The 27,334-nt window shown below is 26.5% G+C and overlaps 1 protein-coding gene across 8 annotated transcripts; it reads left to right on the top strand.

The window, feature by feature from the left end:
* Positions 1 to 30: 30 nt before the first annotated feature.
* Positions 31 to 26,422, top strand: LOC127067586 (ATP-binding cassette subfamily G member 4). Of its 8 annotated transcripts, none has more exons than XM_051002684.1 (13): positions 31 to 181; positions 4,440 to 4,582; positions 12,896 to 13,026; positions 17,735 to 17,852; positions 19,813 to 20,002; positions 20,439 to 20,584; positions 21,624 to 21,862; positions 21,994 to 22,299; positions 22,469 to 22,629; positions 22,716 to 22,884; positions 22,966 to 23,066; positions 23,207 to 23,548; positions 23,893 to 26,422. In XM_051002684.1, exons 2-13 carry the CDS (start codon positions 4,524 to 4,526, stop codon positions 24,049 to 24,051), a joined length of 2,121 nt encoding a protein of 706 aa, XP_050858641.1. In that variant the 5' UTR covers positions 31 to 181; positions 4,440 to 4,523; the 3' UTR covers positions 24,052 to 26,422. The 8 variants fall into 8 exon arrangements, with proteins under 8 accessions (XP_050858641.1, XP_050858640.1, XP_050858639.1 ...); XM_051002683.1 differs by lacking the exon at positions 31 to 181 and adding an exon at positions 732 to 909; XM_051002682.1 differs by lacking the exon at positions 31 to 181 and adding an exon at positions 1,074 to 1,493.
* Positions 26,423 to 27,334: the final 912 nt, after the last annotated feature.

The raw sequence follows: 27,334 nt of genomic DNA, 5'->3' as shown, positions 1-27,334 counted from the left end.
GATTTGTAATTAATTTGGAAAATATGTTCTCTCGTAATTAAAAAAAAAAAAAGAAAAAGAAAACGAAAGCGCTATTATTATTAAAAAAAATGTTTATTGAACTATTACATATACGTGACATATAGAAGATAATCCTCTTCAGCATTACGTCAGATATATAAATCGAGTTGTTATTCATCAGGTAGAAAAAAATTATAGCTTGTTTTTTCAATGAAATTAACATCTTGTAGGTGACACTACCATTTGACGAGTTAATTTATTCTTAAATGCAAAACTTAATTAACAATTGCATTCTATCATCCGTTTAATAATTACTAATATATTTTGCTTAGTCATTTTCTACGCTATGCAATCATATCATAGTTAATACTATATCATTTACAATTTCTACTCAGTTATTGTATACAAATATCGTTGCTATATGAGAACTTATAAATCAGAATAAAAAAAAAAAAAAAAAAAAAAAAAAGAGGAAAACGTCAGAGAATAATTTAAATTGGCAAAAGTAGATTTTTCATAAATTTGAATCAACTTATAGTTTTCTACTTTATCTACAATCATTCGTGATTAATAATATTTTCTACTTTATCTACAAAATCTACAATCAATTGTAATGAACAATGAATTCTACCGACAAGTTTTTACAATCAATAATAATTATCGACATTTTTTACTTTCTCGATCGTGTCGATAACAAGTTAATACTTTTGTTCGATCTTTCGCCGTCTATGGCGCTGCTATATCACATTCAGAAGTTGGTCAGTCATCTTTTCATACGCCATGTTTGTTTTCCTCGCGTTCTTCGCGACGACACAGTGAACTGAGCACGCAATTAGTAGACCAATAATTCATCGATACTATAATACGAAAGAAAGTGAAAAAATAGTGAAGAAAGAAGAAACGTAGGACGTAATTAGAATTTCTACCATTCCTGAATTAAATATATAATTTAGCGATGAAACGAGATCAATGACGAAGCAATCAATTCATCAAAGTTTAATGACAGCGAGTTTATTCGATCAAAATATTTGTCTCATTGTCATTGATATACAAAAAAAAATAGGTAGAAAAATCATATAAAAAGAAAATATATGCATATGTAAATATCTGAGTACATGTGTATGCGTGTGTGTGTGTGTGTATGTATGATAAAACAAAGTAAATAAGAGGAAGAAGGAGGCAAACTATCGATATTAGATCTCGTTATTGTCAACCAATCAGAGAATTATTCCAACTCGATTCGTGCTCTCGGAGTGGCATAAATAATCGAATATATAGCGATTAGAGAGGAAGCGTGTAATTAAACGGCAAGACTTGTTGGAAAGAAAGAAAGACAGTACACGGTGATCGGCCGAACATATCCGTCACAGTTCGTTCTCGTCTATTCAAGTTACGCACATTCGTGTCAGAAGTTTAAATTAATCGTGTAAAATTAAAAAACAAAACAAGAACAAGAAGAAGAAATATCACACGGACAAAAAAGGAAAAGAAAAGTAAAGAAAAAGAAAAAGAAAAAAAGAAAGGAAAGAAAAAAAAAAGGAAAAACGAAAGAGTAAAAATATCTCGGAAAATTTGTTCAAACGTTTATCGTTAAAATATAAAACGAATGAACGGGAGCGGTCCAACAAGTATTACTTTTCACCAACATTCGACAATATTATACTTCGAGGATAGTAGTAGTGAGTCAACGACCTTGAAACTTTATCTCTTCGTTTTTTTATTTTTTTTTGTTTCATCACGTAAGTAAATAAGTCTTTCGAGATATTTTCAATCGCTTTTTAATCTAAACCTTTCCTTTTTCTTAAACGGCAAAAGATTCGATGGATAAATTCCAAAGTGATGAACGGATAAGATCCAAAGTGGATGGATAACCTATCTTGTATTATTTGTAATTAATTTTTTTTCTTCTTCTCTCTCTCTCTCTCTCTCTCTCTCTCTCTCTTCTTCTTCTTCTTGTTCTTCTTCTTTTTATCCTCTTCTTTGTCTTTTCATTTCATGTTTGTTTTTTTCAAACTGCTTTTTAATACTAAACATAGATACATCATAGTGCCATTGCATGTAACGTTGCATGTTGCATATATACGATATTCAACCTTTAAACTCTACATAAATAACGTGTTTCTTTTATAACAAAAGAGAGAGAGAGAGAGAGAGAGAGAGAGAGAGAGAGAGAGAGAGAGAAGATCAAAGTCTTTGGAAATTATTATGAATTTTATAATTAATTACTAAGGCACTATATATTTATTCGTTCACGTGCAAGTGCACACACGTGTATATTATACGCGCATCATTATTATCGTCATCGTCGTCGTCGTCGTTGTCGTCATCAAATTCTGAATATTGTTTGTCATGTTAATTTTTCTATGTTATGTTATTTTATGTCTAGTTTTTCATTTATAAAAAGTATAACATTTAATTGTGCATCAGTTCGATATAAAAAGAAAAAGAAAAAAGAACAAAGAAAAATATTTATATCGTAAACTAGAAAAATAGAGATAATATATTGAATTTTCACGAAAACATATTATTTCTTACGTAATTATAAAGAACGATAGAATAATTCGTTATTACGTCGTATCATACTGTTGAACATAGTTGCGATGAGCAATTATATTGTTATGATTATGCGTAGTGGAATACTGTAGATTTTATATTTCTATCGAACTATGATTCTACATTCTGCTGTTATAATTATTAGAATCTGACTTTAATGTTGGTAAAGAAAACAAGAAAAAGAAAAGAAGAGGAAGATGAAGAAATCGTTTATTACGTCATTTTTCTTCTTGTGAAAAACGCGATATAGAAAAAAAAATTGTTCGGTTGTTCGAAAGAGAGAGATGGAGGTGGAAAGAGAGAGAGAGAGAGAGAGAGAGAGAGAGAGAGAGAGAGAGAAATGAAAAAAAAAATAAAGAAAAAGAAAAAATAATAAAGGTCAAGGATATAACTGAACGTTCAAGATCGATTAGTTGTAAGAGTTCAAGAACCTAACAAATAGTATAGAAAATCTTAGTTGAATGTATTCGCATAAATAATCATTTGCTGTATTGTACGTATATTAATCCTGTATGGTATATCATTAACATAACGTGATACAAACTACTTCATAAGTATCATTTAATCGTTAGTATGTGCATATATATAATAAAGAAGTAATTCAACAAAAATTTGCAAATATAATAGGCAGATACGTTGGATTGATATTAGAAAAAAAAGAAAAAAGTAACGAAAAGAAGAAGAAAAAGAATGAGAAAAAGTTGACAAAGTATTGTTAATCGGAATTTTTTTTACCTTGGTTCTTATATAATTTTTCCTGCCGACTTTACTACGATCTACGACGGATAAAAGAACAAGAAAAGGAAAAATGAAGGAAAAAAAAAGAAAATGAAAAAGATAGAAAAAGAAATAGTGAATGATGTTATCCTTGACCATTAGATTCATTTGATATTCTTAAATGTATAGGTATTGAATTAGTTCAGAAATGAATAAGTTCAAGTATCGAATCGATTTTTACACGAATACCATTCGGACGTTCGTATTTCATTTAATAACTTTGTTTTATAAATTAATAAAAAGAAAAAATTAAGGGGAAAAAAAAGGAAATGAAAAATGAATATAAAGGAAAGTTACATCCGAGATGATACTTTTTCTATTGACAACTATTTATGTCGATAGATTATTTTACAAAAGATAGATCGTTGATAGATCGATATCTGATCGGGACAATTCTATCACGATACAATTAATATTATTTAAACAATTAATTATTTTTCAATAACTCTATAGAAAATTGAAGACGATAAAATCAACCAGATAAAAAAACGAGATAAATAAACGTAGAGAAAAGTAATGCATATGTCTGTGTGTGTGTATGTGTGTAAGTGTGTAAGAGAGACAGACGAATAAAGAGAGAGAGAGAGAAAAGAGAGAGAGGGAGAGAGAGAGAGAGAGAATAAAGGAGACATGACAAAATACAAAGTTTATGTTGCAATAAGGATAATTAGTGTTCCATGTTATTCGTTTGATTTATATATTTGCATATCATACATTTATATTTCAATGTATTTCTCATTTTTTCTTCCATTTATTTATTTATCTCCCCTTCCTCTACTTCTCTTTCTTTTTCCTCTCTCTCTCTCTCTCTCTCTCTCTCTCTCTCTCTCTCTCTCTCTCTCTCTCTCTCTCTCTCTCTCTCTCCTTCTCTAATTTATTTTCCCTTGTTGATTATCAGCAAAATCATGGAATATTATTCAACGTCACATCGAGAGACGATTACATAATTTTGACGAAATACACACTAACTCTTTCTCTCTCTCTTTACTAATTATTTCATCATTTAAATCTACTAGCTTTTATGATAACATAATTCTCATATAATATTCTGTTATACATTTAACTTTATTTAGAATACATGATTAACAAATTTTGTCTTATTTTTTCAGATATAATAGAAATACGATAGAGTTGGATCATCAAGAAGTAAAAAAGGAGAGAAATAAAGAGAAACAGATATATACAGAGCTAGGATGGTGAAAAAAGAGAAATACGATGTGCAAAACAGCTGTTATGGAAACGGAGTCGATAGGTTCGTATTTTTAAAAAATATTATAAATTCGATCGATATTCTTAAATGATATATATTCTATCGATGAACTATATAATAATCATGTGATTTTAAAAATTATTGAGTAATTCTTGTAGCGGTATGTCTCGAGCTTCATCCTTCATTGATTCGATTTTTGTGTTTTTATTCTTTTTTGGTTTTTTTCGTTTTCTTTTATTTTATATATATATATATATAAGAATTCATGTACGAACGATTTCTTTTTACGTTCCTAAACAATCCTAAATCCCTTTTTATTGTAATTTAATAATAATATTTAATTTAATATCGTTGAACAGTCTGTAAAATATACTCGAACGAAAGAAAGCTTACGTGATAATTGAAAAAGAAGAAAAAAAAAATGATTATCACTTTTCTAAGGAATTGCATCGATTTTATTATTAATGTTCTATCATTAGGTTTTATTAGACTTATAAAATTTTCCCGAGAATTTTACATACTGGTTAACTCATTCAAGAATAATTGAAACATTAATTAAACGAGAAAATGAAGGAACGGACAAACGAATGAATGAATCTTAAACGATGAATGAATAAAAGAAATATGTATGTGAGAAAGATTCAAAAGTCGATAATAATTATCTTTGACGAAAGATATCGGATTGGTGCAAAGTGCTCGTGAATCTTTACTTTTTAATCTTTAACAGATACTTGCGATAAAGAAAATTGGATCTAGATAGAACAGTGGTGACCGATTAATCGGCTATAGTCCATTAGACTTTGAACTTTTATCGATTATCTAAAAAAATTTAAGATTTCTCCTTGTTTGTCGATTATTGTAGAAAGACTTGAAAATTATTTATTATAAAGTATCTTTATATTTTTTATACTTTTTTTCTTTATTATATTATTTTTTTTTTATCATTATATCAGATATTATCAAAATTAAGAAGATAAAGGAAAAGAAAATCGTTCCTTTTTTCTTTTTCTTTTTATTTTCTTTTTTTTTCCTGTAATCATTATAATATTTCTTCATTCTAAAAATTATTTTCTTCGACGAAGTCCAAAGAAGACGTAATCGAAACGTAGTGACACAATATAAATGTTTTCCAGAAGTCTCGCGTTGAAATGTTTTTTTTAGTTCGTCATCGTAAACATTTGTTTTTAAAATAAACCACAAGACGACGGATTAATATCGAATCGTATGTCGTATATATTATATAATGTACATACAGACACACACATATATATACAATTAACATTAAAATTTTTTTAATATTTCATCAATTTATCGATACTTTTGATGAGAAGAAATCAAAAATAAAAATACTCAATTTTATTTAATTCTTTCGTAAAATCATTTTAGAATCATGTATATCTAAATGCTTAAATTTAATTTTCGTTTACTGTTATAAGAATAAAATGATTATTTGATATCTTTCAGGCCTAGTCAAAACACAAAGTTATTTATGATTAAAATTTATTCGTGATAATTTCTCCTCTGTAATTATGATATTTTTTTCGGAAGATGCGCGCGTAAGATTATGTCCGGTTTTGTTGTTTAGCGGGGTCAATGTCGATAAATATAGAATTTTCTTATAATTTTATCCTTACCTATTATTAGGAATTATAAACAAGAATTTTATAATAGATCGGGCTATTCATAAATTTATTGTTATTGTGTTTTATGAGATCATTTTAATTATCTCTCGAAACTAACGATTATTGATTTAGAGATAGTAAGAATCTATAAAGTTAACCATTAAACACGTATATTGCATGTGATATTGCAGAATTGTAAAAATTTAATGCATTTTATGAAATATTCCATAAATTAAAAAATAAAGGAATTAATAACGATATTTCAACTATAATTAATTTACTTGATAAATCTTTTCGATAAAAATTTTATAAGAAAAGGAAAAGAAGAAAAGATAGAAAAGAAAAAAAGAAAAAAGTAAAACAACAAGAAAGAAGAAAAAATAAACGATCGTGTGCATTAATTGAATTAAAACAAGACGATCTTGTAAACGTAGAGAAAGGATTTGCATAAAAATGCCTAGAAATAATTTTGGAGAGAAAGAGAAATAATAAAAAAATAAATTGTTTAGATTAAGTATATATAAGTTAGTGATGTAATAATAATGATGATAGGAGTGTTTTAAAGATGACGATTTCCTCGTTGACGAACTTTGATCCATTCGTTGTCTAGGCGACCTTTATTCCAATAACTTTATTTTTATATTTACGTTCGCGCTAAAGACTCTCTGAATGTCTTTTATTGATAATAAATGAAATTATTAGCTTTAGAAATTTTACGATTGGATCGTTAATAAGTTGAATATTCATCTCGAATCATTAACTTTGAATTAAAATATAATTAAAAGACACACGCGCGCTCTCTCTCTCTCTCTCTCTCTCTCTCTCTCTCTTTTTCTTTATGTTATCTTTAATATTTTTTCTATTTTTCTTTTTTATTTTTTCTCTCTTTTAATTTGATTACTCTTTTTATTAGTTTTTGATAATAAATTCTTCTCTCTATAAATATTTCCTTATCAAATCAATTCTAAACTTCTTCCTAGTATTTTCTCGTGCTTAGAAATTCATTCTAGAATCATTTCTAACGAAATTGTGGTTTTCCTTGGAATTGTATCTCTCATCGTAGAATCCCACATCGATTATGTCGATCGCGATCAGTAACGTATAGAAGAACGTGACTTTACTTTCTAATTAATATCTCGAGAATATAAAATAACATTGTACCGATGAACTTTATACGAGAAAATTCATTCTTAACAAAAAAAAAAAAAAAAAGGAAGGAAGAAAAAGAAAATCCATTTAGTTGAATTACATTTCAATTATTAATAGTTGAATTAACATTTTAATTATTTTCATTGAACGGTAAATGAAATTAATCTGAATCGAATCTGGGAAAAAAGTAATTATGCTAATAATAATAACAATATTTCAATTGATAGACTTAAATAAAATTATCATACTAGAGATTATGTCGTTAAAATAATAAAAAAAGAAAAAAGAAATAAAAAAAATTAATAACAAAGAATAAAAGAAAAAAAAAAGAAAAATAAATTACAAGAGGAATAGTGGAAAAGAATTTGGTTTATTATATTCATGATTATTCTTATAAATATATATTATATGGATTTATTGTCAGGTTAGAAATCATTTTTCTAAATTTATTGCCTAGTCGACGAGTAAGACATATGACATCGATTATATGTCCGACAAAAAAGAATGAATGTATAAGTGTAGGATGTGTACATCCTTTCGATTTAAAAGGAAATAGAAAGAAAAAATAGAACTGTATACATATACATATCTATATGTATATATGTATTTACATACGCGTAACGAAGAGAGGAAATATTGATGTGCTTTGTAATCGCATAAAAGATGATTTCATATCGCAACTACGTGATACTTTCCTCATATGAACTATAAATGTCGTTGAACAAAATATAATTTTCGATAACGAATGAATGTATTTCGAATTTTTCATACCAATCGTATCAAATTTGCGATTATTTCTCATTCTCGTATGATTATCTTTTCAAAAATTTCTTTTTCTTTTCCTCTTTTTTTTTCACAATAGACGCAATTGTCTAATAGAATTGCAAATTTTCTTACAACAAAAGATTTTATAGCAGATCTAATTTCAACAATTTCATTTCAACATTATTTAAATTTTCCATTATCGCTTGATCGATGATAAATCGATTCAACTTTAAACTATAAGATAATTTGAAAGAAAAAGGATGTAAAAAAAGAAGGAATAGGTGTTCTTTTTGCTTTCTTCTTTTTTTTTTTCTTTTCTGTTCGTTGAAATCGTTTTCATTAATTGTGATTATTTATTATATATATGAACGAAAAAAAAATACTGTACGATATTGAAACGAATTTATTTCCATCGATATTCCTCTTTTCTGTAAGATGCTGATCAGCTACTTTTTACGATTGATATTTTAATGCAAATTGATGATATTTTCGTGATAAACAAATAGTGAAAAATATTCCCGACTTTTTTTTTTTTAATATCGACTCCAATTATAATGATATATGATCATGATCTTTCTGATAAAAGACATTTTTTTTTTATTCTCCTGTTTTTTTTTTTTGTCAGTGTCAATTCTTAGACTTTATATTTTAATCTTTTTATTCGAAAGGATACGATATATATCACGATTATTCCTTTTTTGCATTCATAAAACATACGTGTAGTCACGTTTATGTGGTAGTTTGAAACGTGAGCAGTCATTGTGACGTAAAACGTTAGACGAACGAGCTTTCCTTCGATGTCTATCATAACGGCTTATTGTTTCTAAAAAACGCGGCGAAACTACTAGTGGGATTTAATGAAGTTAGATAATGGGTCATGATCATATATTAGAAATTTTCTATCTCGTTTAACAGGTCGATTTCAATTTTTATGTTATTTTTTATCGATTATTTTTCGATCGATACAAGATCGAATATTATTTATTGTTATTATATATAAGTAAATTATTTTTGATTTCGTACATGACGATTACAAAATTCAACGATGTTTAAGTCGTGCTCAAATCAATGTCTCTCAACGATATCGAGGCATCACAATCGACCTAAATCCTTTTGAATTATGGATAAGGATGTGTGACGTAAAGAGAAAATAATTAAAACGTGAAACGTCACTCCCTTACTCAACCAACAATCTATTCTAATTTATGAAAGCATTGTACGAAGAAAATAATAATATTAAAAGAATTTCGTTGGACAAATGAAACTTTTCAATTTATTTGTTATTTCGATTTTAATTAACAAGTTTAAAATATTTTTCAATCGTCGTACAAATTTTATATTCTCTGTCTGAAATAACATTATTTTCTTTTCTCTTTTTTATCCGTATCCTTTAATTGTCGCTTGATTTTTATAAAAAAAAAAAAAACAACGACGAACTTGAATGAGATTAATTCAATCATTTATTTATTTATTTATTTTTTATTTTCTTTTTCTTTTTTTCACTCCGATGCGCTTATACAATATGATACATATTTAATATAAATAATTTAATACTGACATATGTAACATTTGCAATGCTCGATACGTTTTTCTGTCTAAGTGTTAATTTTTTGGGAGCGTATATATACGCTCTTAGTATCTGATATGAATATTTATTCTTCAAGGACGTATATATACACCATTTGTTGCTCAAAGATTAAAGATATAACGTTCTATATCCTAATTTTTTTTTTTTTTTTTAATATTCATACAAGAACTTTGTACTTTGTTCAACTGAAAAAAAAACATGTAGATGGTATAATAGAAGGATTCCATTCATATAATGAAGCATTTCGATATTATATGTGACAAGAGAGTGAGAAAGAGAGAGAGAGAGAGGCGGAAATGAAGAGAAAAAACTTGTAATAAAAAAGACTATTAACACGAATGACCTTCTTTTTCCATTATAATTTACTATCATTCGCTCGATTACATTGATGACAAATTTTTTAATGTACATTTAACATTTAATATATGCGGTAGCATATAATGCGTTTTTACTGAACAAATCGTTAGAAAAATAAATTTCTATTTAATAATAATATTTTGATTTATTACAAACTAGTATCTGTAATTAAGTAAAATTAATTTCAACTTTCTCTTATGTTTAATTGGATCGAAAAAGCAGATTTTCATTAAAAATAAGAAAAGAAGGATCAGGTCGATCTTATAACTGGTTGATCTCTTTTTATTTATTATAAAAAAAGAATAAAAAATAACAAAGATTGAAAAAGAAAAATAAAGAAGGTACAGCTTTCGTTAAATTAACTGCAATTACTTAGAATATTATGATATATCAACGACGAAAAAGTAGCACGACGAGGTGCTCCTTTCACTCATTTCAAAATTTGCGATAATAATTACGAAAAATGAAGAAAAAAGAATAAAATTAAAGAAAAAGGGGAAAGATAACAATAAGAAGAAAAAGATCGCCAAGGAATGAGGAAAATATACAAAGCGTATAAAAGAAAAAGATAAAGCATTTTGATTTTAATATCAATTTTATCACGATTTAATCGCTTATTGTTTATACGAAAAATCATGCGTTCGTTATTCGAAGAGAAAGAGAAAAGAAGAAAGAGACAATAACATTCCTTTATATAATTTCTTTTTATGTTTTGATTTTTTCTTTTTTTTCTCCTTGTATTAATCATACCAATCAAGGAGAAACGATATTTAGTTAAATTCATCACGTCGACTTTAACCTTGCCGATGATAATACACGGACTTCTCGTCTTTCTTATGCATATACTTTTTATCAATATTTATATTCGACTATAAGCTCTTTTACAAGTAAAGAGAAGTATAACAACATAAGAGAGAAAGGTGCGAATGAATGTTAATGAAAAATAAGAAAGAATAATATAAAGAGAGATAGGCAGATATAACAAAGAGGGAGGGAGGGAGGGAGAGAGAGAGAGAGAAAGAAAGAGGTAGGGAGAGGAAGAAGGAGAGAGAAGGAGAAGGAAAGGGAGGGAGAGAGGGAGAGGGAAACGACGGTCAATGGCGACCAATGTGATATAGCAAGAGCAGAGTGAAATCAGTCGGTCTCAAGACATTGAGGCGCTAATATAAAGGAGGGAGAAGAGGGTATTTCGTTCGTTCCTTTTCTCTTTCCAATATTTTTCTTTTTTTTTTCTCTTCTTTATGTATCATTTATCAACAATTTCTAATTTGAATTAATTTGTTAATCTTTTTTCAATTCGTCTGCCGGCCTACTTTATCTCGTTTTATTTCTTTGCATTTTTGTTTGATTTTCTTTATTATCGAATTATTTCGAAATTATCGATTAAATCCATAAAGTTTATTTTTCCTTTTTTTTTTTTCTTTCCTCACTTTTTTAATATCCAAGTGTTATTACACGCGTCACGCGCGAGAAGCCATATCGTCGTCGATGACTAAACACCACTGGTTCGGTTTATTCTCCGATTAGAGAAAATTTCTCTCTAGAAAGAGAGAGTCGCTTGAAAGTGCACCATACTTTGATTTAAGAAGTCTAAGAAGAAGGATTGTTGGACGAGAGAGATTTTTATTTCTTAGTGTTGTCTCAATACTTGCCAAGAGATATCGATAATTAACACAGTTTCGCACATGTAAGAATTTATTTCATATATATGTACATATATATATTTTTTATATCTGCGAGAAAGTGTAAAAAGTATATTTTTAAACGTTTTAAAATACATATTAACATTTCTTTCCAACATATTCTTTATTTTTTCTTTCTTTTTTTTCTTTTTTTTTTCTTTCTAATATGCATGATTACTGACTTGCATTACGTAGGAATATGTAAGGAAAAAATATGTATATATACATTGTAATAATTATGAAGTGTAAATTCAAACAGAGATACTTGCATCGCTATAATTTTTATGGATAGATCAAAGTTTTTATTAGCTATCTCATTTTTAGAAATCTTTTATAAATATATACATACAAGTTTTTTTGTCGAACGTTTATCTCCGTAACTAGGAAATAGTATAGATAAATATTCCGATATATTACATACGTATCATAAAAAGTTAGCAATGTTAATCAATCATTTCTTTTTACAATGAACGTTTACCATCGATCGTGAGCACACTAGATCACTAGATTTAGTTTTTTCTTTTATCATAAGAAAGTAATTGTCTAGAAACATTCCAAGTTACATCATAGTATATATAATGTATAAAACTTACGAACTTCGATCATGCTAAGGAAATATTAAATAAAATTGATATATCGAAATTTCCTCTATCTTTTCTTCTTCTTTTTTTTCTTTTTCTTTATAATTTTTCCGTTTCTTATAGTTAAACAAATTCTTTTTAACAAATGAATACGTTTGACGAAGATAACTCAGTGTTTATCTTTATCGTACAAAAAAAAAGAAGAAAGAAAATAAAAACAAAAGGAAGATAAAAAGTATATGTATGATTAACAATAAATTCCATCTAGTAAAAATATATAAAAAAAGAGATACGTACACAATCAATTTTACAGGCGGTGAGAGGAAAGTCGACCAGTCAAAAGGTCAAGTGCATGAAACGGAAAAGAAAGAAAGAAAGATATAGTTCGCAACATCTGCTCCTTGTTATAATTCAAGGCTGACTTCTTTCTTGCGAAGAAAAAAGAAAGGAGAAAATTTTATACTCGTTGTGTATGTGTGCGTGTGTATGAGTGTATCTATAAAAGGGAAATATATATATAAAAAGAGAAAACCAAAAAAGTAAATCGCGATGAAGCTCGAGGGAAACTGCTCGAAGGACGACGATACCAATGGGATATTATTGCAATCCAGGAAAAATTCGGCTGTTCGGTTACAAGTTGTACCATCGCCGCCAAAAACTATCACGCATTTACCAAAGAGACCACCAGTTGATCTGGCCTTTTCTGATCTCGTTTATAAAGTTCGAGAGGGACGCAAAAACAGTAAGTAATTTTTTCTTTTTACTCTTATATGTGTGTGTATATATATATACATTGAAAGGCATAAAATAATTGTCGAGATAACATTCGAGGATAAATATTTATTTAACATTATCCGAACATGTTTCATTATCATTTGTAATAGGACAAATCTTTTGTTTCTTTTATTTTTTTTTTCTTATTTTTTCTTTTTTTTTTTTTTCTTTCTAAATGGTGGAAAATATTCTTCTTTGTTTTCTTTCTTTGTTTCGTTTTTGATATTTTCTAACATCGCAATCTCACAAATATTTTTCTACGAACGAATCGAGGAAAATTGATACTTTCAATATTTTCTATTGATACAAGAAATTTTTCCAATAACTGTGTTTTCGTTTCGATCTTTTAAAAGATCGAGAAATGAAGATAAGAAAAGAAAAGAGAAAAAGAAATCATGTGTACTATTCATCGAATTACATAATTCAAATTTACTGTCTACTTACCGATGTTGTAAGTAGAGTTAGACCGAGATCGCGAACGGAATATGTAATGTAATAGTTGATATAGTTGAGAGATCGAAAGGAAAAGTTTTAACAATTGGAATACGTGCTCGTAGACCCCTTCGTACGATTGTTGATTTTATTTAGAAATTAAAAGAAAGTACTTTACGTAAAAATATATTTTATTATCTTTTCTTTGGTTTCCTCCTTTTTTTTTTTTTTTTTTTTACTTCATGTTTCTATTTCGAAATCTATGCAAATAACGATTGGTATTACTATAGAAAAAACAAAAAAAAATATATAAAGAAAAGACAAAGCATAAATTGTGAATAAACCGTGCCACAGTTTCTTGGACTCAAGATAAGATGAAAAAAAGAAACATAATTCTTTCACAAATTACGTTTCCTTTTCTCTTATCAATACGCTTACCAAGAAATTCATATACATACATAGGTAGATATATATATATATTACATATATGTCATCAATAGCAACAGAGAACCTTATTGTTCGATCGTAATTCATTCTTTCTTATTTCTAAGTCGACCTTCGATTTCTCTTCGAATTAGAAAGAAGAAAATTTCATTGAACTCGTTGCATATCCAAAGATATATTTTTTTTCATCGAAAAGATCTTTTTTCTCTTATTAATTTTTACTCGATTCGACTATGATTCGATTTGTCGTTTTAAGAGAGTGATCATTTTTATTATAACAGTAACAATAATAATAATAATAAGAAGAAGAAGAAGAAGAAGTATAATAATCTCTAGTAATCAGTAATGCAACAGTGTACTACTTACCGGTTTAACATAGATACGATCATTGACCCCGATTTTGCAAGAAATCTAGTTACAGCATAAACCCGCAAATACGATTAACGATCCATGTGTTAGCTTCGAGAAACTATTGACTCGTGTGACATGCACACCTACTTTTCTATTCCTCGAGTCTTCTTTATTCTCGTAAAGATTTAATTTATAATTTAGATAAAAACTTGGTACCTTTGCTTATTTTATTGTATTTTGTTGTTCTTTTTTCATTTTGATTTTTATTTCTATGTTCTTTTTATTTCATTTGATTTTTTTACTTTTTCTTTTCTTCTTTTTCTCTCTTTCTCTCTCTCTCTCTTTTTTCATTTGAAATTAAATCGAATTATAATTAACGTTGATTAAATCTTGTTTTATTAAGAATTTATAGATTCTCTTAAAATGGATTTTCTATATATTCGGAAATGTTATAATTAAATTATTAATAAAGTAATTATATATTATAAAATATTTGATTATCATTAATAATTGTATATGAAATTACATCTACAATTGAAATCAAAATCAAATGGTAATGACATTTTAATTGGTAATTATCGAACTATAATTATTCGCGGATATCGTTTATTGAATGTTCATTGTATGAATGGTACGTTAAATTAATTCATACCTATTCAAAAGTTGTTCTATATTTCGTTAGAACTCGAATAGTCGTCGAAAGGTAAACATGTTACTTAACACCATTTTTCCCATATAAGAAAGAAAAATATTTCGACATAAACCTCATTTCGAATGATTCGTAGGAAAATAAATATAGACGTAGATTTCATTGTGTTAGAATCAAAAGGGAAAAATAATTATACTTATCGAACAAAGTACTTGAGATAAAAAAGACAGAGAGAGAGAGAGTAAAAACATATATATATATACATACATACATACATATATATATATATATATATATATACATATATATATATACACGAGTTCGATATTCAAGTATGACGGATGTTATCGAAAAATAATATAAAACACTTGTGTATCTTTGACCTCCCCCTTTTTGTTTGCAGTTTGTACAATTTATCAACTTGATGTTAGGCACCTTATCTAGAAGGTACAACAATTATAATAGATATTAAATTATCATTATTACGTTTTAACCTGTACCTTGATCTTTATTTTCTGGTTAGTTGTTTATTTGAGGATTTATTATCGATCGTTACTTCAGATAAAATATCACTGTGAATGGTCTTGAATAAGAAAGAAAAAAAATGGGAACTTGTTCATTTTATCTGTAATTAAAAGAAAAAAAAGAGAGAATGCAAAATCCTAATTAGAAAAATAAATATTGGTATTCATCGTTATTGCAAAATTATTTATAAAAGAAGAAAAAAAAAGAAGATAGTTTTCATATCGGCTTTGTAACTTTCTCATCGATCCATAGATCCCTGACCGCGTTTTATTTATATCCAGAAGAGCACATCGATCTTTCGTTTTCTTTTCTTTTTCCTTTTTTGCCTTTGATGCCATTGTTTTCTTTCGAGAACATTGAATTAACTATTATAATTCTTTTTGTATTTACAACGTTATTATTTGCATATGCTTAAATATATTCATATTTGTTCAATAGCGAATAGCAGTACACGTAACTTATCTTGTCTTCTTCAAGACTACTAATTTTTTGAATTTATAATTAATAGATTGTTGATGAAAGATATTTCTTGGCGTATTATATTTCTTAAACATCCGATAAATAAGAAAGTAGTATCTCTTATCAATAGTTACACTCAATGATTTTTAATAAGATATTTACATTGTTCATTTTTTTTCTTTTTTCTTTTCCTTTTTTTTTCCTTTTTTTTTCCTTTTTTTTCTTCTTTTTTTTTTGGTATAGGTACATGTACGTTTGACATATATCTCCTAAAAATGTACGACGAATGTAGCAAAGATTCGTTTCATAATATACATTCAATGATCTATCGATTTAACTGTTTTAATTGTTTTCTTTGTTATAGTATTTATTTCGGTCAAATTTGTAAAATTCTATGAAGATTCGGAAGATTAATTTAATTAATTAATTCTTAACCACTATAATAAATTGTGTTAATTAGTGATAATATATTAAATAGATACAGTATTGCCTATTAGCTTCTTTGTTATTTTCATTTCAAATGAAAGAAAAGGAGAAAGAAAAAAAAAGGTTTTATAGAAGAAACTAAAAGTATTTAATTCAACAAATGACAATTCTTTCACAATCGGTGTACAGTATGTATATATATGTATATATATATATATATATGCATGTTTGCAATCTGTGAGCAAAAGGGATAGGTTGGATTTAAAATCGAAAGAAAGCGAAAGAAACTTGTAATTTCCGATGCAATCGTTAATGCAACGTAAAAGAATGTTCAAAGCAAAGGAAGCCACAGAAAAAATTACCTTTAACACGACGCAACACGTTTCACTTCGCGTAACTTCAAGAAATAAATAAGTAATATGATGAAGTATGAAGACATATTTTCAAATGACTATTTTATATATTCATCTTCTTATTTGTACTTAAATAATTTTTTTTTGTTTTTTTTTTGTTTTTTTTTTTTTAAATGTAATGCATTGAAAAAAGAAATGATTTTTCTTCTTCATATTTTTTTTTAATCATTGAAATACGCAAAGAAGAGAAAAAGAATTCTTCGAACGTCAATCGATTTTATTTTTTTGCGTGCAATACTATTTTGAAACGAAGTAGATAGAAAAAGAAAGAAGAAATAAAAAAAAATATGATATTAAATTATATATCAAATATTAAATTATATACCAAGTGAATCGTAGAGCTGACAATAAAAAAAAAAAAGAAAAGAATAATTATCCTTTTTTTTGTTTAATAATATTTTTTTTCACTTGAAATCAAATAATAGTTGTGTTCGAAAATTGTTCTATTCGATCGATGTCATTAATTTATTAACGAACACAACGGAATGATGCGTTCGTTCATCGTTCTGGACTTTGCTCTGCTTATTCAACGCTCTTTGTTCGATATCCGGAACCACGAACGTTAATAATCATCGTCACGATGAAACTATCATGTAACGTTTGCACCATATGCGAACGTATTAATAAACTCGTATTGATAATATTAATAATAATAATAATTATTATTACTGTTGTTAACAGACCATGTTCGGTAATTAAATTTCATTGTAACGTAATATCTCCAAGATATTTACTATCATTTTATTTATTTTCATTTTATTCCGTGTTTATCTTTACAATTATTTCTATTATTCTCTATTTTGTTTAAAAATTATTTATATCAATATTTCATCTTTGATTTCAATAATAATCGATCGTATAGATCAATTGGTTTGATTTTCTATTTAATTATTAACACTTATCTCTCACATATTATTGCGTTCTTTTTTTTCTTCTGTATTTCTATTAATTCATTAATTAATTAATATTATTTACAGATGTAAAAACAATCTTAAAATCTGTGAGCGGCAGACTCCGTTCTAGTGAATTGACAGCCATTATGGGACCATCTGGTGCTGGAAAATCAACTCTTTTGAATATACTTACCGGATATAAGTGAGTTAATAAATATTAATATATTTCCATTTATTATTTCCAGAAGAAATAATTTGATTTAATGAATTAAAATATACGTATTTAGATACATAATATATATGTATCTCCATGTTACATATCGTTATATTTTTTTTTCTTTGTATTATTTTTTTACATATATAATTTGAAGTACAGAACTATTCCATTCGTAGTGACGCATAAATTGTATAACTTGCGAAAGTAGCATTGTAATCAATCGAGTCACGTATTATGTTACGCGATGTACTTAAGTACTTACATTACATTATATATAGTAAAAAACGAAAAAAAATAATTTATTTATTCGGTTGTCTTCGATAGCACTTCATTGTTTAAAGGTTTAACTATTTTTGTTATACAATAAGATCGTTGGGTCAGGGTTGCATCAGGATTGCTGATGAATAAATCAACTGACACGAGAACTCGATTTTACTTCTTTTCTTTTTTACTTTGTCTCTTTTTTTTTCTTCTTCTACTTCTTTCTTTTTCCCTTTTTTTTTCCTTCTTCTCGTAAGAACTACTTTTACTTTTATTTTAGAAGAGAAATCATTTCACTTTCTTCGTTTTCTCTGCGATTATATAAATGCAATAGTACGTAAGAAAGAATATTTTTTTTATCATAATTGTCCACTTTGTCTAGAGATAAAATAAATTTTCCACTAGATTTATACTAAACAAACAGATTTTTAAATTGTTATTCATCGAGCTGTCGCATTTTTAATGTAGAATCATTAGCATTTTAAACATTGCATATTTTAATTCTTTTTTTTTCTTTTTTTTTTTTTTTGTAAATACCAAGAAAATAATACATTGAAAACTATTAAATCTGATTTAGTAAGGATAAAAAAATTATATGTATATGTACATATTCGTCTATTCTTTTACTAAATTTATTTTATTTTTTCCATTTGAACGTCAAACTAAGCTATTTCGTATTTATATTATACAACATTTGCATAAATACGTGTACTACGAGCTTATGGGGTCAAGACCGAGTGTCAAGGCTTTTCCGTTTTAACGTCGTTTATTTATCAAGAATGTTCCGAACGAAAATTTGTTGTCTATCGTTTTTCTTCTTCTTCTTCTTCTTCCTCTTCCTCTTCTTTTAATCTTTTTAGTTTCTTTCAAATTTTTCTTTTCAATTTTTATCTTTTAATTTTAACACTTTAAATAAAATAAAAAGAAAAAAAAAAGAACATAAGAAGATTCCGTTATCAAATAGATAAAAAAAGAGAAACCAACTATTCCTTGCATCTAATATTGAATATTTTCATATAATAATTGAAAAATTTTCGTATAAATATATTATAAAGAACAAAATATCTTGATGATTGAAGATAAATAATAAAGCATATAGAATTTATAAAATTCGATTTTGAAATAAAATAGAAAAGTATTGCGTTTCGTTAGAAAGGTACTCTTTATCGTCTTTTTAAAGATAAGGGACAAAATAATAGATAAAAGTTTCACCATCGTTTCTTTTTCCTATTTTGTTTTTTTTCTTTTTTCTTCTTTTTTGCTCAGGGTTTAAGAAAACATGATGTTTCTTTCTTTCATCGACTTGTAAATATGTAATTCAATACCTAGACTTCATCATAATATAAAAAAAATAGAGAGAGAGAGAGAGAGAAAGATCACGACATTAAACGAGTTTTATTCCTAGTTAAATTGTCACATGAATTACGATATAAATTTTATCATCAACTTGGAATTTAATTAAGTATCTTTCTTATGAATTATTAATTAGAAGCCATTCTTTGCTATTTTTTTCCTATTTTTTTCTTTTCTTTTTTGTTAGATCAGTATCGAGCATTCTTAAATTGAAAATAATCTCTCTTTGTGTTTAAAAAGTTGATAATTAGTTACTATACTTACAATTGAAATTATTTCCATACTTTTACGATTAATAATATTAAATTAAAAATGAATTGTATTTTTTTAGATGGGCAGGAGTAGAAGGAAGTATAACAATGAACGGACACGAAAGGAATTTAAGTGTCTTTAGAAAACTCTCTTGCTACATCATGCAGGATAATCAGCTTCATGCCAATTTAACTGTCGCTGAAGCTATGAAGGTCGCTGCAAGTCTCAAACTTGGAAAACACGTTTCAAAAGACGAGAAAGAAGAAGTGGTACGAATAACTTTTAATAATTTTTTATATTATTTAAATATTATATATGTATATATAATGAAATAATTTCTTTTAAGTTTCCTCATCTTTGAAAAATGTAGTTAAACTATTAATTTAAAAAAATATACTTATATGTGTATACATATGTATACATAAAAAATTAAATAACATATTTATTATAGAAGTTTTGCATCTTTTTAAAAATTCCATTAATTATTCATTAAACAAAATGTTAAGTTAGTTAAATATATTATAATACACACATTAATAGTTATACATATTAAGTTAACTAAATGTATTTATGTAATAATACCTATATTATTTAAGAGAAATAAAATTTATAGAATAGATTCTAATATTAATTATTAGCTTATATAAATAGAAATGAATTTATTTCAGTACATGTTATATTAACACGTTACATGAATTTTTCTAGATACAAGAAATATTAGAAACTCTAGGTTTATCCGAACATAGACATACTATGACCTCGAACTTGAGCGGCGGTCAAAAGAAAAGACTTTCGATCGCCCTTGAACTTGTCAATAATCCTCCCGTCATGTTCTTCGATGAACCCACAAGGTAATTAAAACGCTTATAAATATTTAACGATCTCTTTTATAAAATCACACGATTCGTATTAAATTACTTTCATTTTCTATATAATTAGTAAATAAACGAATTTAATCTCTTAAGATTATTTTGAATGATAGTCGAACAGGTTCGAATAAAAATCGAAATAAAGAATTTAAAGAATTCGAAAGAAGACTTTCACTATTACAAATAGTAGCGGATAATCTTCTTAAGATTTTTATTGTATTAATGCAGAATTATTTACTTATCAAATTATTTATCAATATGTATATACTCTCAAAGACACATCTTATTAAAATTAATTTAATTACGTAATTCAGGATAAATCATAGAATCTTAAGATCCTCATTTCTACTGGAGAACAACAGCCAGTGAAAGTTTGAGATTAATGTCCACTTTTTGAAACGATAACTCTCATTCGCTTTCTCTTACATACAGTATAATTTCTATGGTCTTCAAAACTTATAAACAGAGATTGCGTTAGGTTCTCTCTTTCTCTTTCTCTTTTTTTTTCTCCTTGACGATTTTTATTTATTTATTTTTTTTTTTTAATATTTTGACATTTTAAATATCTCGAATATTTATCTAGGGCAAATTTAATTGTTGCTTTAATCCCTTTGAAAAAAGATATTCTGTCTGATGAACATATATATATATATATATATATATATATATATTCAAGGTTAACGGGTCTATCAACGTCTTCTTTCTATTTTTCTTATTTATCGCTACGACAAAAAAATAAATGAACAGACGGTACTGTTTCGAAGGTCCTCATTTGTCCTTGAAAGAAAAAAAGGAAAAAAGAAAGAAGACGATTTTTTATTTTCGTTCAAATTTATGTTAATTATTCTACTTTTTATTTTGATCGATCATATAACGATATGAATTTATCGATGATTGTATATTTTTATTAATCTCAGATATCGAACAAAGAGATAAACAATATTCACGTTCCTGGTTAACTTTGATGAATAAATTGTATAGAATGATAATAATACAAATAATCTATTATTTAATTTTACAGTGGATTGGATTCATCATCTTGTTTCCAATGTATATCCCTGCTGAAGACATTAGCTCGTGGTGGAAGAACAATCATTTGTACGATTCATCAACCCAGTGCAAGATTATTCGAAATGTTCGATGCGTTATATACTTTAGCCGAAGGTCAATGCGTTTATCAAGGATCTACTTCTCAGCTGGTACCTTTCTTAAGAACAATTAATCTGAATTGTCCAAGTTATCATAATCCAGCTTCTTTCAGTAAGTAATTCTATCAGAGGATGATCAATTTTATTAAAAAAAAAAAAAAATAAAAGAAAAGCAAGAAAAAAGGAAAAAAAAATCTTATGATCGTCGAGTCGTCTTAACGAATTTAATTACAAATTTTATAGTAATCGAAGTCGCTTGTGGAGAATACGGTGACAATTTAAAAAATTTGGTGAACGCGATTAAAAATGGAAAATACGATATACGCGAAGGCCATCCGTTTCCTGATATCAAAAATGAAGGTTTGAATAATTCTGGAGCAAACTCTAGTTTCGAGAAGGACGTAGAATCAATTGAAAATCAACGAGAAGTTAAAGATAAAAAAAATGTCAATAACATGGAGGAAAAATTTCCAGAAAATGAACAAATCAAGGAAATCAATAATGGTGGAATTATTCCGAGTTATGTCACAAACGATATTGTTAAACAAGGTACATTGAACTTTTCTTTTTAATCATTATCTACTCTTTTTTTACCTATGAAATACATCTTACTTATTTATTAATTATCAAAAGTTTTCTCTCTCTCTTTCTCTCTTTCTTGAAATATATCTCAATGAAATAAAAAAAAAAAAAAAACAATTTTTTATTTTAATCACAGCTCCCGAAGTAACGATACCTATTTCTAACGAAAAAGACAACGTCAAGACGGCACTCCTCGACAACACGATCATCGTTACACCGGAAAGATATCCTATCTCAGAAATCGTACAATTCTGGATCGTTTTGAAGAGAGCGTTACTTTTCAGTCGAAGAGATTGGGTAAGTTATAAAGATGGACGAAAAAAAGAAAAGAAAAATAACAAAATGTTTCATAATAATAATATGTATTTTATAAATTTTGATAGACTCTGATGTATCTTCGTCTATTTGCTCATATTCTGGTAGGCTTTTTAATAAGTGCACTTTATTACGATATTGGTAATGATGGTGCTAAAGTACTAAGCAATCTTGGATTTTTATTCTTCAACATGTTATTCCTTATGTACACGTCCATGACTATTACAATTTTATCCTGTAAGTATATTGATTGATCTCGTATTTTATTAGATTAAATAGAAAAAGCATTTGATTGATCAATGTCCTTGCTTATTACAGTCCCGTTAGAACTTCCAGTACTCCTCAAAGAGAATTTCAACAGATGGTATTCTTTAAAAGCGTATTATTTAGCCCTCACTGTGTCGGACATACCTTTCCAGGTAAATCAAGACAATTTTTCTTTTATTAATATATTTGTTATATTTCGAACTGAACTGTTATCGAACAAGAAGAAAATTATTATTATTATTATTATTATTAATACCATTTGTATACATTATATATCGACTTCTTCTTCCAGGCTATTTTTTGTATAATCTACGTAACAATCGTTTATTTTCTAACGAGTCAACCGGCTGAGATAATGAGATTCAGCATGTTCCTAAGTGCCTGCCTGTTGATATCATTCGTCGCACAATCAGTAGGTCTTGTCGTCGGTGCTGCCATGAATGTACAAAATGGTGTATTTTTAGCGCCAGTAATGTCAGTACCGTTCCTATTATTCTCGGGTTTCTTCGTCAGTTTCGATGCCATTCCTGTTTATCTTAGATGGATAACTTATCTTAGTTACATCAGATATGGTTTTGAAGGAACAGCATTAGCTACTTATTCCTTCGCACGAGAAAAGCTCAAATGCTTCCAGGTAATGACTTTTTATATGACACTTGATTAATAATAATTAATGAACTTCTTAATATATCTCGACGATCATTAAAATTTATAGAAACGGAATGAATTACTTTCCTTTTCTTTTTTTTTTTTTTTTCTTTTATGTAAATCATTGATTATTTATTCTTTCGGTCTTAGTTGATTATTAAATATTCTATCTCATGATTAGTTGCGATAACGAGAGAAAAAAAGGAAAGAATTTAATTAATGAAAAAAGTTTTTCGAGTCGATTACAACGATTGACGTATTATTTGTTTTGGTAGACTTTCCTGTTATCATTAATACGACGAGGAATGATCGATCGTGTTTCATTCACAGGTATACTGCCACTTCAAAAATCCAGAAACGACATTAGAGGAACTCGATATGCTCGATGCCGATTTCACTCTGGACATTCTTGCTCTTCTTTTGATATTCGTTGTTCTACGAATTGCTGCGTATCTGTTTCTCCGTTGGAAATTGAAGTCAGCACGATAATAACCATCAAATTCATCAATTGTATTTCTGTCTTTTTTTTATTTTTCTTTTTTTATTTTTTTGTAAATTCACGATCTCGACGATAGTGAAACGATTAAGAAAGAAACATTTCTTGTTCTACGAAAAGATTCCAAGATTGATGGATCTTTTTTTACCGGTGCTATCGAATATTTTTTGAACTTGAACAATTACATGTTGAACATCTTTTGATCCGCTTGCCGATGCTTCATGTAGAAATATGGAAGATAATCTACTATGTGTATGGAACCAGAGAAGATTGTGCCGAAATGAAATCGAGAAAAATATAACATGGAGAGCCTTAACCGTTTGATTGCGAATACCGTATTATTTAAAGGTATCAAATTTTTTGTAGGATACGTACAATCTGTGATCTTTCTATTTAGGTAAATACGATGTGAAAAAAATTTTGTTTTATAAAAATATATGTTTTATATATATATATATATATTATATATATATATATATAAATTTCTTTTTTTATTTGTTTTCTCTCTCTCTCTCTCTCTCTCTCTCTCACACACACACACACACTCTCTCTCTTTCTCTCTCTTTCTCTCTCTTTAATAATACATAAATAATATATAAATTGATCAATAATTGTTCAAACGTAATAAATTATTTCGTCACAATTCTAGGCTAACAAACAAAAGCTTGTTTGCAGCCAAACGGTTAAAGAAAATAACATAGAAAGAAAAAAAGGAAGAAACAAAAGAGAGATCTTCAAAATGTTCAGTCTCAAAATTTTTCACAAGAAAATTTATCGTTTAACTTTTTTTTTCTATTATTATATTGTATGAGCCTAATCTATAAAATAATTTATTTATCTTTAGTTTCTAATTACTCTATATATAGACGATGATGGTTATCTATAAGTTAATCGCTTTTTTTATTCAGGGTACTATCTTTCTCTCTAATGCTATTATTATTTACAATTATTACCGTTATTATTATTATTGTTATTATCATTGTAATTATTCTTATTATTATTATTATTACTATTATTACTATTATTATTATTATTATTATTATTATTATTATTATTATTATTATTACGATCACTAATACTATTTCTACTACAATTAGATTTTTTATAACAAACTGATTATGAATATAAATTCTCGACTTATAAATCATTCACGATCATTATGAAATCATTTATGAGATCATTTGTCAATGATCATTCGTTAACAAAAAATAGATAGAAAAGAAAAGTATGATCTTTTTTCTTCTCTATCCTTCATTTTACTATTTTTTCAATAATTATCACTCTCGTAATTCATAAACACAAAACAACCTTTCATAGTCAATAATAATAATTATTATACTGCGGATGTTTATGCAAATGTATAGTTTTATGGAAAAACAAAAAAAGAAAAGAAAAAAGTAGCATTTAAGACGGATAAAAATTTATTATGTCATGTATATATTATAACAATGTAGATTTTATTCTGTATAATGTATCGTAGATATGATTTACATATTTTACGTAACTGATATATATATATATATATATATATATATATATATATATATATTCAGGAATATAGACATTTGTTTAAAAAGTAATTAATTTTATAAAAATAATTATATATAATAATATTATTTACAAGCAGTAAAAGCTGATAATATATTTTCAATATATTATCACTTCTATCTTACATATTTAATGAATTTTCATTTTTATATCTATTCAAATTCTTCAAATATTCGCAGATTAATAATTATGATTTGTATATTATTCCACCTGTTTTATTTTCTTTTTCTTGTTTTTCTGTTTATTAACGTATGACTGTGACTGTATGAATGTAAAAGGGTTTTACGATAATACGTATGTTATCAAAAGTTTTTTTCTAATCTTCTCATTTTTGATTATCAATGGAGAAAAAAAATAGATTTTTAGCTTACGGTACTAACACATAATTTTGTGTTATCTTGCCGCGATAATTACTGTACATGATAAGTGAGTTAAATATTCTTATTCATACGCATTATACATTATGAATCTTCCATCTTTTATCTTTCAGTTCAATCGATATATGAAAAAACCATAATTTCGAAAAGATAAATTGATTAACAAACAAAAATTTACAATATTAATCTAATCTTTGAGAAAGAAAAAAAATAAGAAGCATTTCATTCCTTCAATATAAATAAGTATTTTATATACCAGAGAGATTTATTTCATATATAAGAAAGAAATATGAATTTATGAGTCTATTAAATGTCGATTAAAAAAAAAAACAAACAGATACATATATATATATATATAAATTTTATTCTGGCAATCGTGCCTAACGGGAGTGGTCGTATTACATATACATGTATGTACATATACTTTAGTTTCAAATTTTTTCTGGTCTTTTATTTGTTTTTTTATCGTAGAATATTCGATCCTCTATACATATATACATTTAAACGTGTGTGTGTATATATATATATATATATATATATATATATATATATATATATATATATATATATATATATGTTTATATATATTTTATTTTTATTTATTATTTTATTAGTTTATTATATATATTAGGTGTAAAATAATATTTACAAAAAATAAAATATTTTTTTCTTCAAATTGTTCTTTTGTATATATATATATATATATATATATATATATATATATATATTTTTTCTTAATATATATTTGGTATTAAAATCCTTTCATAAAGTCACTATAACTTTATGATTTAAAAGAATATCAATCAGATTAATATGGAGCAATTAGAGATTAATAATTAGAGATTTTAATAAGGAGGAATATGAAGCTTTATTAATTTTTTATCGCAATATAAAGATAGGTTAATAAAAATTAATAAAAAAAAAAGAAAAATCCGAATGATATTGATGAAAATATTTTAGAAAAAAATTATCGGTATAAAAAACTGTATCTATATATACATATTATATATATATATATATATATATATAATATTTATATAATGTATATATATATATATATCTTTTTATTTAATTATTAAACGACGTGATATTTTATATATAGTATGTGATAAAATGAGAGATCAGTAAGCAGAGATCTTTACGCATGTAATAGATATATATAATTATCAACTATGTTTAGAATTTCGAAAGGATTATTATAAAAATGTTCATTTATTTTTTCGAAAATATTACGGATAAATCTAATTTATCAAGAAAGTGAAGCTGTTTTTTCGACAAAAAAAGAAATGAATCAGAGATATAATTTTACAATAGAAAGTACAGTTCGAGATTTTTCTTTTTGATCTTTAAT

The sequence above is a fragment of the Vespula vulgaris genome, chromosome 11, assembly GCF_905475345.1.
Source record: "Vespula vulgaris chromosome 11, iyVesVulg1.1, whole genome shotgun sequence".
NCBI lineage: Eukaryota > Metazoa > Arthropoda > Insecta > Hymenoptera > Vespidae > Vespula > Vespula vulgaris.
The sequence above is the reverse complement of the archived record's forward strand: the minus strand, read 5'-3'. Positions and strand labels throughout refer to the sequence as shown.

Coding starts and splice junctions, on each gene's coding strand:
- LOC127067586 (XM_051002677.1), top strand. CDS start 12,834: ATGAAGCTCGAGGGAAACTGCTCGAAGGACGACGATACCAATGGGATA. Junction 17,853..19,812: donor AATATACTTACCGGATATAA/GTGAGTTAATAA, acceptor GTATTTTTTTAG/ATGGGCAGGAGTAGAAGGAA. Junction 23,067..23,206: donor TGTCGGACATACCTTTCCAG/GTAAATCAAGAC, acceptor TTCTTCTTCCAG/GCTATTTTTTGTATAATCTA.